This window comes from Talpa europaea (assembly GCF_964194135.1).
Source record: "Talpa europaea genome assembly, chromosome: 4".
Lineage (NCBI taxonomy): Eukaryota > Metazoa > Chordata > Mammalia > Eulipotyphla > Talpidae > Talpa > Talpa europaea.
This window is the reverse complement of record NC_140070.1, coordinates 5776323-5789045: the sequence shown is the minus strand read 5'-3', so window position 1 is coordinate 5789045 and position 12723 is coordinate 5776323. Positions and strand designations below refer to the sequence as shown.

The following is a 12723-nucleotide window of genomic DNA, read 5'->3' as shown; positions in this document are numbered from 1 at the left end:
ATAATTTAATGACATTTTAAGTTATACCTCTTTTGCAAGTTGACAATTTATAAATTCACAATTCTATAACCTATATCCTAATCTGTGAAAAAAATAAGTGTTTAAAGGGAATGGCAGGCAACCTGTCATTTAAGTAGGGAGTGTGAGTATATACATTCGTTACAAATACAGGGGGTAGATGTACTGGGTTTGTAACTGTGCTTGGGCTGTTTTTTTTACTACAGCAAAATTCATATCATATATTGTTAACAAAAGAATGTGAAACTAGTAATAGAATGTCCCAGAATTTAGGCATCTTTTTAAAAATTCAATCAATTGTATATAGTACCAGTGGGTTTTCATTCAGCTGCTTTGCATAGAGCATGTCACTAAGGCAGTTGTTGATTATTAATAATATAACATGCCATTCTATTTAGGTATTTGTCTTATATTTATTCACGCTTCCTTGAAATCACTACATTTTTAGCCACAACAGTGTTATCTTGGATTTTAAAACCTCAGAAAATTTAATTTATTTAAGTGATAGGTACTTATTGAGACTGATCTGACATAATTGAGCACTGTAAAAGGTAAATGAGACACACTTAAAAGTGCACTAAATTGCACTAAAACTGCTCTGGGAGAAACGCTTAACCCGCTCAGGAAAGGCTTCCCCAAGAAGTGGAAGGTCTTTGCAGCAGGCAGAGACCATTGCACACACAAGGAATTATTGAGGAGTACCATGATCTGCTCGCTCAGGTGATTCCAGAAAGTTCTGTCATCCGGAGGACAGAATCAAGATATGAAATACCTATAGGTCAACAACTGCCCTGCTATATGACAGATACCCTTGATCTATATTGTCTAGGAAGTGCAGATCAATTAAGTCAGGTAGGTTTAATCAGCGTCATTTTTAAGGTAAACCTTATGTTGGACAAAATTACATCATCTGTCCAAGGTTAAATCCTAGATTGAAAGTTGAACCAAAATCTAGCCACAGCCAAAACAGGGATCACTACACAATTAATTTTGTTTCTGCATATATTAGATATTTAATAAAGGCTTATCACACTGTCTCCAACAATGTGTTTCTAACACAAGTCGCTATCCACCTTTCTGGTATATTCCAGTATGTATAGTGAGCAAATAATGCCAAATTCTCAGTTATACTGTGGTAATAAGACCATCACTGGGTTCCCCTAATGATGATTAGTCTTCCTTAGAGATTAACTGCTAAACGATATTCTCTAGAACACAAGTGAATATGATGGTGATTATCCTTCTAAATATTTTAAATAAATTAAGAAACAATAATATATGTAAAATTTTTATTATACTACGTCTATAAGTCTATAATTAGATCGCCTTCTTGTTTTCTACTTTTAACTATTTTAAAGAAAGAAAATCATTAAACTTGTGACCATTCATCTTCAGTTCAGAAGATTCAAATATTACATTTGTGCACCCGAATCCATTCTGATCATTTCAGATGCCAAGAAATTCTTCTATGAGACCAGTTTTTGCTTTTTACCTTAATCCAAATGAACACCATGGTCTCTTCTTGAAAAAACATAGAGGTTGCAACAGAGTATTTTACACGTGCAGGTAAGTGTGGCCCAGTTAGTCTGGCAAGTGCTGCTGTGGACATTCTACTGCTCAGTCAGATGATGGTAAACAGTGGAACTGGGACAAAGCAGAGCAAGTAATGATTCATTCCTGAGTTTCCTGGTACCAATTCACTGGAATATCAAATCATTATTAAAATGTGGCATGTGGTGCTGCATTGCTTCATAAATTGCATTGAAGGAGCTGCTTATTTTATAATTTTTATTTTGCAATTTTCCTTGGTATTTCCAAATATGGCAAATGTAACTTTACATGTGACTCTTATTATAAACATGTTTACCATTTGCTACTACAGCTTGAAGCAGAGACTTTTAAACAACTTCTATGCTTTATCCCCAGCAATGCATCTCTTTGGCCTCAACTGGCAGTTACAGCAGAGTGAAAATGATACATTTGAGAATGGAAAAGTGAATTCTGATACCATGCCAACCAACACTGTGTCATTGCCTTCTGGCGACAACGGTAAGGGGATTATGTGTCCTGTTTCTTGCTTATAATATCCTTTTTCCATAAATCCATTTTACCTCTTACATGCAGCTGTATACAGGGGAGAGAAAGGTCTTGAAATTAGAAATAGCGTCTTTTAATGAGTGTTTTTTATTATTGAGTTGAAAAATTGACACTTCACGTTTTTATTATGGGAATAATACAGTTTTCTGCCTTCTAATATGAAAGCTGGGCTTTTTGTCTTTCCCTCCTGCCAGTGTGTATTTCACTTTATTTTTAGATTATAATGCAGTGCATCGGCTTTTATATCACCTTGGGTATTTTAAGCTTTCTTCCTCTCAATGAGTATGTAGACTTGGGATACTCTATTAATTTTGTTATGAAAGCCTTTAAATACAAAACACATCACAGGATTATAATTTATTGACCTTCCCCCTGGTTGCCCTTTCTAAACCTTTAAAAGTTTGCACTGTGAACTATCAGATTTTCATATCAATTGACTCTGATTTGAAAATGGAATTTAAGAGTTTGGAGAATGCTATATTTTGTTTTTCCAATGTCAGATGCCCAGAAAAATGTACAAGTGTACGTATGGACAATGTACGTACCTATAAATGTATTATATATAGCAGTCTATTATTTTGATATGTTGTGTGTGCATGAATATAGATCTTGGTTTTTGGCATCCCCTGGCATTTTTTGCAAAATGTCATAAAACTTTATATTTCAAAGTAACTGGTCAGCATTGTTTTTTCTGATAAATATATTGTTTGCCCTGAAGGATGTCCCTCCTCTCTTTCCTCTTTGTTTCTCCTTCTCTAAGTGTGCTTGCATTCTGCCTTGGCGGCCATTGCCTACATCTTCAGCTTCTAGATTCTTGGCCAGATCAGACAGAAGCAATGATAGGTCTTTAGTGCATGTTTATTTCTTTCTATACTCTTATTCTGCCCCTTATTGTGATTCACACTTTTGCCTTTTCTTGGTTCTTCTCCCATCTTCTGTTTTATTTTTGCAATACTTTATGACACTTCTTAGGGAGTTGAGGAACTTCATGAGACATTAGATTCTCATAGTAATAATAAACTCCCCACGCCCACCTCTGTGCAGAGCCTTTCTATGCAAAGTTCCCCACAACCCAGAAAACTGTCAGCTGGTGACAGACATGTCACCACACGTGAGGACAGTGACTGTCCCTGCACAGCCGAGTGAAGAGGAGCAAAGACAAGCTTTTCCTGATTGAAACTGTTGGTGTGAAGTTTCAATGAAGTGAAGTCTGACTATTTTTAACGGTTGCTTAATTTCTTATACACTGATAACACACACCTGAACATGCCAAGTAACTGTAGAAATTAAGTTTATCTATTTTGGGTTTATGTAGATTGAAATTTAGACTTTCCATTATTAAGGAAATATTGGTTTACAACATTGTGTGTGATTTAGAGGTACAGGATCACCCACCTCGGGTGTTGTCACTACCCCCCACCCCATGCAGCACCCACTGAGGCTGTCTCTTAGGGCGATGGTGTCTGTAAGTGGCCCAGTGGCAGGGATCAACCACACAAGTGGGGGACTTATTTACACAAAAGAGAAAAATGCTTGTTGTAGACATTTTATTGGCTTTAAAACATCCTAACCTCTTATTGTGACAAAAATGAAAAAATAGAGTGTGTCCATTCAGTTCACAGTAGCTGAAAAGCCCAATACTAAGAAGCTGTGGCCTCAGAGCCTCCCGTAGCCTCTGTGCTGGTTCCTGGAGTTTCGCCGGGAAAATCCCTTGCTCAGAATCAACATTCCCCAGCTCACTAATGCCTATTCTCAAATCCTGGCTGCTTCGCCTATTTGCTTTATAACCTTGGAAGAGGTGCTTAGTAGTTCAGATCTGCAAGAAAATTTTAGTCATCCCTAGAAGACTCTAGATCCTGCCAGCTATCGACTTACATGATGTTTGGAAACATCCCATAAATATGGCTTCAGAAATCTCTGTGGAGCTGGAGCTTTTCAAAAGAGTGACTTCTGAACTGCTCACCATGACTGCCATGAGAAATATGTCACCTCCAGTCCCAGCTAGGCAGACCCTATGTGTCTGAAATGCATTTCCCCAGATAATACTTAGGCACATTTTGTGAATTGCACCCTACTGTTTGTGTTCAATTTTACTCTAGTTAAATGCTAGTTAAAACTCATTCAAATAATTTCACAATCTACAGAAGATCATGGTCCACAGTTGCAGAAGCTCTGCTCCTGCTCAAAGCACCTGAAGTCCCTGCATGCCTGTAGCGTGCACCGCGCACAGCTGTTGTGTGAGACAACAGATGCTTCTGTGTGTAAATGATGATCCTTCCTCCTGGCCTCCCCGGGAAGGAGAGCTAACAGATGCCCGGGCATGAGATAGGCAGATTGGAGACCAACTCACCTTCCAGCCTGCCAGCTGGACAAGGGAACTAATGAAAATTTCTCTTTATGGAAAGAAGGCTGTCTCAGATCTTGCCCCAAGTATCATTTCCACAATAGCCACTTCTTGTCTTCTTTATGATGTCTCATGTGGCCCCAAGCCCTGTCGTTGTGGAGAATTCTTATTTGCAGTTTTCCAAGTAAAGGGATGTTAGGATGTGTCTTGCATGCTTACCTCGGGCGCCAGGGTGGGGGTGGGAGGGCTCTAGCTGGGAGGAGACCCTTAAGACCCTGCTTTTCAGCCTCCCTGAAGAACCTGCAGGGCCCATGCAGCCTCACCCACTGCTTCTGTTTTTTAAACTGTCCAGAGAATCAGATCACATCAGCTCTTTAGAGATTGTGGATTATAACCCTGAGGACCCCTTAGAACTCTAAGGGGAGTTCACAGGAATTGACCATAGGCACATAACGAGATTCCCCATAACACCTGCTGACAGGTTTCTTATTTATGTGTCCTGTTTTACTCTTTCTTCAATGTTTCACGGCCTAATCATGGTGTTGAGTGTTCAGGAAACTCCCTGCTTGCTTTTAAGTTCATACTGAACCAAAGCTTCTAAATGCCATGTAGTATTTCAGAGAAGAATTTCGTTATATGCTTTGATGCTTTCCTGACGATTCCTGAGACCTCCTTTGACTACAGATTTCAGAGAAACTGTCAGATGCGGGGTCGTAACTAAAACGGGTATAAGTGGACAAAGTAACAAAATAGGTAAGAGTCAAGCGTTACTTTCCCAAACACCAGTCTCTTTTCAGAAACCAAAATTATTCCGCTGACCAAGGAATTCATTCAGCCTAATGTACTGCAAAGAATCACACAGGCCTATATTCGAATCCTAGTTCCCTTGCTTATTTGCTTTGTAACTTCAAGCAAGTTACTTAACCTCTTTGAGCCTCCATTTCCTCACATGTAAAGAGAGAATAATAATACCTGTAAAGAGGGAATCATAATAGTTCTCTCTTGAACCACCAGCTTCAACCAAGTCTGGCAGCCTGACCTGATTTTTCTTACAAACTCTCCCCCACGATGCTCAACGCTTAGGCCAGATCTTCCTGCCATGCTCACAACTCGTCCCTCAGCTCTCTCCACAGATGACCTCACACATTATTCAACAACAACAACAACAACTACGTGGAGACCTTTGGAGAAAGTTCTTTTAATTTCCCGTAAACACATCCGCACCCCCGGGTCTGTCTGGAGGTGTCTTTTCACCGTTTTTCTCTCAATAGATAAGATTAACCTCTCCATGAGTATCCTTGAATCCAAATGTAGCTTCAGAATTCTCCCACTTTGCTGCCACCTTCCAGTCGACCTGTGATTATCTGAAGCCTCTCATGTCTTTAGAAGAAAAATCCTTGACTCTGTCTGCTACCCCAGCTCCACCTGCTCCTTCTCTCCCGCGCGTGCGGCCCGCCTTCCTGGACACAGTGTGCGCACACTCTTCATTTCTTTGTCTTCCTTTCCACCCCCCCCCCCCAGAGGCTGGTCGCTGCTGCTTTCTGCTGACTCCTCAGCGCACCTCTCGTGGCCCCTGGTGACTTCCGGCGTTACCACGGCTGTGCCTGGAGCGTCCGTGAAGACTCTTCTGTCTTGAGACTCTTCTTGTTTTGAGTTCTCAGGATCACCTAATAAATGACCTATGCCTCCACTTTGAAATATTCTTTTCATGTGGGCTCTATGATGCACGTTCACCTGGGCTTTCTTCCCGACTTTTTGGCGGTGACGTCTCTGTTTGTTTCATTGACCTTCCTCTTCTGCCTGATCCCTAAGCACGGTGTTGCTCAGGACTCTGCTGTTTTCGGAGTAGAAATGCTCTCGGTTCTCCCTACTCGCCTGGCCTCAGCTGCAGTCTCTGTGCCTTGTGCTACGGCACATCCCACGTGCTCCCCAATACAAAGATGCAGCTGGGACTTCTCCTTGAGCTCCAGACGTCAGTTTTGTGAGGTCTCTCCAGGTAGCTCTGGAACATCTCCACGTGGTGTCTTCCAAACAGCTCAAATGCCCTGTGTCTATCACGGGACCCAGCAAACACTTTGGTTTTCTATAACTGCTTAAGAAGCCACATGTAAATTCAGTGGCTTAGAAGAACAATTTGTTATCTGTCATGGTTCTGGGTATTTTTGTTTGAAACTCTCAGGCAGTTGCTTGGAGAGGTCAGCTGCGTCTGTTTGAAAGCTCCACTGAGCTGGACATCTGAGGTAGCTCCCTCACGTGTCTGGCAGCTGATGCCATCTGTTGACAGCAGCTCACCTGGGGCTGTTGACTGCAGCCTGTCACACCTAACTTTCTCTGGGGATGGGTCTCCTCAAAGCACTGCAGCTGGTTCTGAATAGCAGTGTCCCAAGGAGAACATTCCTAGAGACCTAGACAGACATCACAAGGATTCTTAAGGTCGAGGACATTGAACATTCCAGGATGTCACTTCTGTCACATCCTGTTGGTCAAGCCAGATTTATGGGAAGGAAAATTCAACTTCGTCTCTAGACTGAGGAGATGACAGAGACACTTTGTATAAGGGCATGAGAAATAGAAGGGGTGTGGCCATCTTTCCAGATTTGCTTCTTACAGGGCTCTCCATGTGAGGAAATAGCATCATCATCCACATAGTTCTGGGCCGGAAATCTAGGAGTCATGCTTGACTCCGCCTACTCTCTCCTCCCACCGCCCCCCATGTTCAATAATCACCAAGTCCTATCACTTCTAACTCCATCATCTCTCACCCTCTATCTAGGATATGTGTCTCTTGTTTCGCTCATCTACTCTTCAGAAAGTAATTTGACATGTCAACGCCCTGCCTGACCCTCCTCAGTAACCTAGATTCTGGTCAGCTGCCTTTAGATGATCCCCATGGCTCTCCACAGTCCAGCTGTGCATCATATCAAACAATGACATAGAGACAATAGAGCAGAGAGGTGAAGACCATAAAGGTCATTGAGCTAACCCCCTGGTTTTATATCCTAGTTCCAATCACTAATGCCTGTGTTCCTTGGGACAAGTTATATAGCTTGTGCCTGTGTCTCCTCATCAATCAGAATGGTCTTGGGTATGTACTATAATACTTACAGTGATGTATAGCACGTAGTAAATGCTTGAAAAGTGTTAGTTATCACTATTACTATTTAATGCATATCTTCTTTGCTAGAGTGTAAGGCAAAGATCATACTTGTTTTTCCACTGCTGTGTCCTAAATTTTTAGCACAATTATTGGAATCTAATAGGTGCTTGGTAAGTAGTTATCCAGTGAGTGAATGAAAATAGTATACAAAAGATCCAACGTGGTGCCTTGCATTAAGTAAATGTTAGTAATCATGATTATCACCATATATAGGTTTAGGGGTCACACTTATGCCTCCTACTGTCTCACCTCCCCTACCAAGTCCTGTCAAAAATAACTCCAAATAGCTCTTGGATCCCATCATTCCCAAGGAGTTAATGCTTAGCCCAGTGTGAGAATTAGAGGTAAAGCAGTTGTTGGTACAGTATAATGATTAAGAACTGAAGCTCTGCCAGTGACGGGGTGACTTAAAGCAAACAACCTCCTCTAACCTCCTGTTTCTTCATAGGATAGTACTGAGGGTTAAATCAGATAATGCACCTAGAGTGAAAAACAGTGATGGGAACATAACAGATATTGGTACATGTCAGTAACTATTAGTTCACTCTTTTCTCTGCAATTCAGGAGTATGTACTTTTAATTTGTAGCAAAGTTCTTAAGAAGATAGATCTTTAAATCAGCATCAATAATATCACCAAGAGTAATAGTAGAAATTCCTTTCATTAGTTATTTTTACAGTATTTGGATTTTATGAAATGAATCATATCCTTAATCATCCCTTGAATGCACAGTATTGGCCACATTCGTATATCGACATCTATTACGTGCAGTGCACGGAACAAGGTGCTGAAAATACAGCAGTGAACAGTCACAGTTGCTATTCCAGAGCATGAGAATTTCAGGGTCAGAGAGGAATCAAAAGCGCAATTACAGTGCATTAGAAAATGCACAGTAGGGAAACACACAGGTGCCAGCGCAGGACATTTCCACACCAGCTTTATTTGGAAGGAGCGACGAGACAGATGCCAAAATTTAACACGTGATAAGCTGGGATAATATTAGACAGAATGAAAGACCATAAATCTGGGTTAGTGTAACTCTGACTCCTCCAAAACAAAACTAACAAAATGTCCTTTTGTACAATTAAAAAACTACACGTATACGTTTTCGTGTCAGAAATACACATACATAAACATTTGTGTGAGTCGTTCTGTCTAAACAAATAAGTCAAGGCACATTTCAACTTAACACCATTGTTCATGTCATTCACCTATTCATCTTCTCAAACGCTAAACAATTACGGAGAATTTGATTTCATAGCAGGTCAAGGACTGTGAATTGAAGAATTAGGGCTAAAAAGGCTAGAGGAGCTTAGAGTTTCATCCAATAGTGTTTATAGTATTTGTGTATTGCAATGTCTAATAGTTCCCAAATTAGGGGCTGTATTGATTTTGTCCACTAAGCTTTGTTTGCAAGGAGTTCTCTTTTGTCCACTTGGCTGTGATGTAACACTGTGTCCATGATGTTAAGTTATGGCTCCTGGCTGTTTATAAAAATACATGCTCTCTCAGAGCTCCCTACGTCAGATATGAATCCAAGGTCAGGTCATAGATTGGAGGGTGGGCTATTGATTGTCTAATAAATGCCTGACCTTGCTTTCTGACATCTTAATTATTAGTGCGTCTGCAGGCCTCAAGATGCTTCCACCATTTACCCTCCTTAATCGCTGAATTAGACCTTTGCAGCTCCTGCCTGTCCCTTTTAATAACTCTCACATCATCGCCAAGCAGCCATTTCCTGGTGCCGATGGCACAATATTTGGTATTTTATGACTTTGGGTGGTTTTCTCAGGTGGCAAAATAATGTTCAAACAACCACAAACCTCTGAATGACCAGTATCATTTAAATACTCTGTTTTGTCCTCCTAACACCCTGGGTGGGTAAAGTGTTGTTTTGTAGAGGGCACAGTCGTGCTGTAAAGCATCGTGTGAAACACAGCGCTCCGCGAGTGTTGTTTTCCCCTAAACTGAGTATTGTGTTGAAGGACAGGAATGACAACAGCTTTGCGTACGTGGGCTCTTTATGTCTTCACACCCCGACAACTATATTTGAAGACATTAAAACTGCTGTGACACGTACTTACCAATGAAAGGAGAAATCACAGTTCGTGGGTGAAAAGAACGCCAGTGGCTCCCACATCCCAGCTCAACAGGACACACTGAAAAAAGTGCTTCAGGATGACACCCTATTGTGTGCGAAGACACGCCACATCTCATGTGCACTGTGGAGGCTTTAATTGGTTTGATTCCTAATCCACTCACTTTGAGTTTAGAAAAACTACAGAGCACTCTTTGGCCCTGTCTATTTTTTCCCCCATTTTCCCTCCTTTCTCTCTTAGTAAAACCCACACACAGCCTTTGGCTTGCCTATGATCATTCCCAGGTACAGACTCTGGGGGGCTAAGGATGGAGTGATCTCAGTGAGGGAGGACACAGACCCCTCGAACTGCCCCCCCTTTTATTTCCTCTGAAGCCGGAGTGTTCTGGAATCCAGGACATGATGAAAGACACCTGTGTCCAGGCTTTTATCTCAGAGGACAGACGGGCTTCAGAGGAAGAGGTGGTGCAAGTATTTACAAGTTTATCAAACTGTGGCAACGGCTCACCGGCTTCCAGGTGTGTTTACTGTCATGAAGAGCCAACAGGAGTGACCTCGCTTGACTTGGTCAAACTGGAGAGAGGCAACAGTGCAGAATTTAAAGTTAAAGCAACAGTGCAGAATTTAAAAAGACAAAAACTCATCACAAAAATCTCACCCCCTGCTCTTCAAACCAGAGGCTTAAGCTCAAACGTTACGTTAATAATCTAAGCTGCCGGGTCAGTGGGTTTGCACAGAGGATGATCGGTCCTTACAGCTCCATGACTGATTATGGGCGCTCCATAGCTGTCTCTTAGAAAAGCCACTTTTTAAAACTACAGCTCAGAATAAGTTTATCCTAATAGTGTAGTAATTTGAAGCCAAGAGAGGTTGATAGGCACTTTAAAATGAGATTTGTATTTCATAGGAAAAACTAGAAAACATCAGTGAGCTCCAACTTATTTCTCCTTGTGCCCCACATAATGGGTATACAGGTTAAATTTTATTTCCTGAAACCATAATACTTTTAAAAATCTTTTGAAACCTGTTTCTTCTATATTGGATTAGGCTTATAATGATTAGCTTTACACATTAGACTGACATCTACCTAATTATTGTACAAGCTTGTGAAACATTTGGAGAATTACTAAATACAAAAAGTGAAAACTGCTTTCTGCATGAGATGAATAAAGACTTTTTCAAATAGTTGATTGCTCAGTGATGAGTAGTACTTGCTGCAAGAACAAGATTAGGCTCAATGTCAATTCTGTTCTGGTTCCCTTTTCTATAACTCTAAATATAAGAAATCTTGCTACAAAGTAAACAGGTGGAAATGCAAGAATTTCTTTTTACAGTGATGCCAATCAATTATTTGATATTATTAGTCATATGTCAAAAATCACATTGAATTCTATTTCTGGAAAGCTGTCTTGGTGTACAAGCTGCAATTCCATCACATTGCTTCTTCAGTTTTATCAAAAGCAAAGAATTCTCAACTACCCACTTCCTAAAGATTTGTTACACAGTTTTCAGAATCATTTCATTTCTTGGTTTCTGTGGAATATACGAATCAAGGACTTTACAAAGGCTTAGCAAAATGCTGCCAGTTATACCTATACTCTTAATTAAGGGAAACTTTGTTAAATCTGATATATGCAGAATGGGGTGGAAAATACAATTATTGTTCATCCTAATTCACTTTTGTTATAATCGTTTTTGAATGCTACTGTTATTACAGGCTTTAAATATCTCTAACTTAATTAGCTCGTTTAATTTGTGGGAAATGCATACCCTATAATTTAGTGGCAAAGCTGATACTCATAAAAATGAAACTTTCTGTCAAAAAAAACTCTGACTTATTTTTCCAGTTCAAATAAATTAATAGGCATTTTGTCACCACCTGAATTCCTACTCTGGGTAAATAATAGAAAGAGAGTAAAGGAGGCTTCATTAACAAGACTGCTTTGAATTTTGCTTTTGTTTGGCACTGTGCAAGTTTTCTCTTCCAAGACTGTGTCACAGTAAGATTCTGAATATGCGAGAGGCTGGTCTGTTCTGTTCTAAATGCCCATACCTAGAAATCACTGAGTGCTAGAGACTGATTTCCTTAAGACAGTCCATCCTACTTCCTCGTAGAAAAGCCTCCTTGTGCCATAGGGGTACAACTTCTTACTTGAAGACACCCAGGCTAAATGACCATGGACACTTGAACCCAGGGATTCTGTGCTGTTATGATTAGTTAGGCTTTTCGTTACAGGAAGAAATAAACAATTATTGCCACTGATGCTGCTGCCTCCTTCAAGCACCTGTTAAATCAGCTGTGGGCTGAATTGCATACCTAAACACACTTCTTGACACAGCAGTGGGTGCATATATTATTTCACTAAGAAATATTTTAACCCCTCAAAATCAGTGTAATCAAAAAGCAACAAGGCAACCTTGAAGCCCTAAAGGTCAGAACTTGACTACTATTGCCAAAGCTAACGGTCTTGGGCAAAGGTGTTATTTTGGGAAAGAAAAATTCTGTCATTGACACCATTTTAAGCTTATCCATCCTGAAAGCACAGGTATGTTATTAAAGCTGCTAAAAACCAATAGAACAATACGTAGAAACAACACTGGGGAGTGAATTAAATCACATATGCTTCAGATAATAGTCCTCATAACAATAAAATATAATAATTGCCTTAGAAAAGTATGAACTTGATAAGTGAGTCGAAATATGAATCATTTCCATATTTAAATGTGATAGGTGTACTAACATCTTAGTGGAGAAAAGAATTACTATTCTATTCAATATTTTAAAAATAATTTCATGTGGAAGTCAACCAAAGGTCACAACTTATTAGGAATTTATTATAAATTGTAACACAAAGAACATTATGTTATAGTATCCATAGCATTTTCATTTCACAGAAACTGGTAATTCTGCCCCAATAAAAATGCATATAACTTTATGTCCTAAAATCAGAAGCTAAGCAGATTCTCTAATATGGTTCAATAGGTTAATATATCTGATTTACCATGAAAC

At 40.1% G+C, this 12723-nt stretch overlaps 1 protein-coding gene across 8 annotated transcripts in view; it reads left to right on the top strand.

Annotated features, from left to right (window-relative positions):
* The window catches only part of TENM3 (teneurin transmembrane protein 3), a gene marked incomplete at both ends in the record, with an annotated part of 409334 nt that overhangs the window by 281634 nt on the left and 114977 nt on the right, over window positions 1-12723 (top strand). For all 8 annotated transcript variants that reach the window (XM_084232543.1, XM_084232542.1, XM_084232541.1 and 5 more), the window contains one exon: window positions 1945-2067. In XM_084232543.1, coding sequence (XP_084088669.1) covers window positions 1945-2067 — 123 coding nt within the window. The remainder of the gene's footprint in view (window positions 1-1944; window positions 2068-12723) is intronic.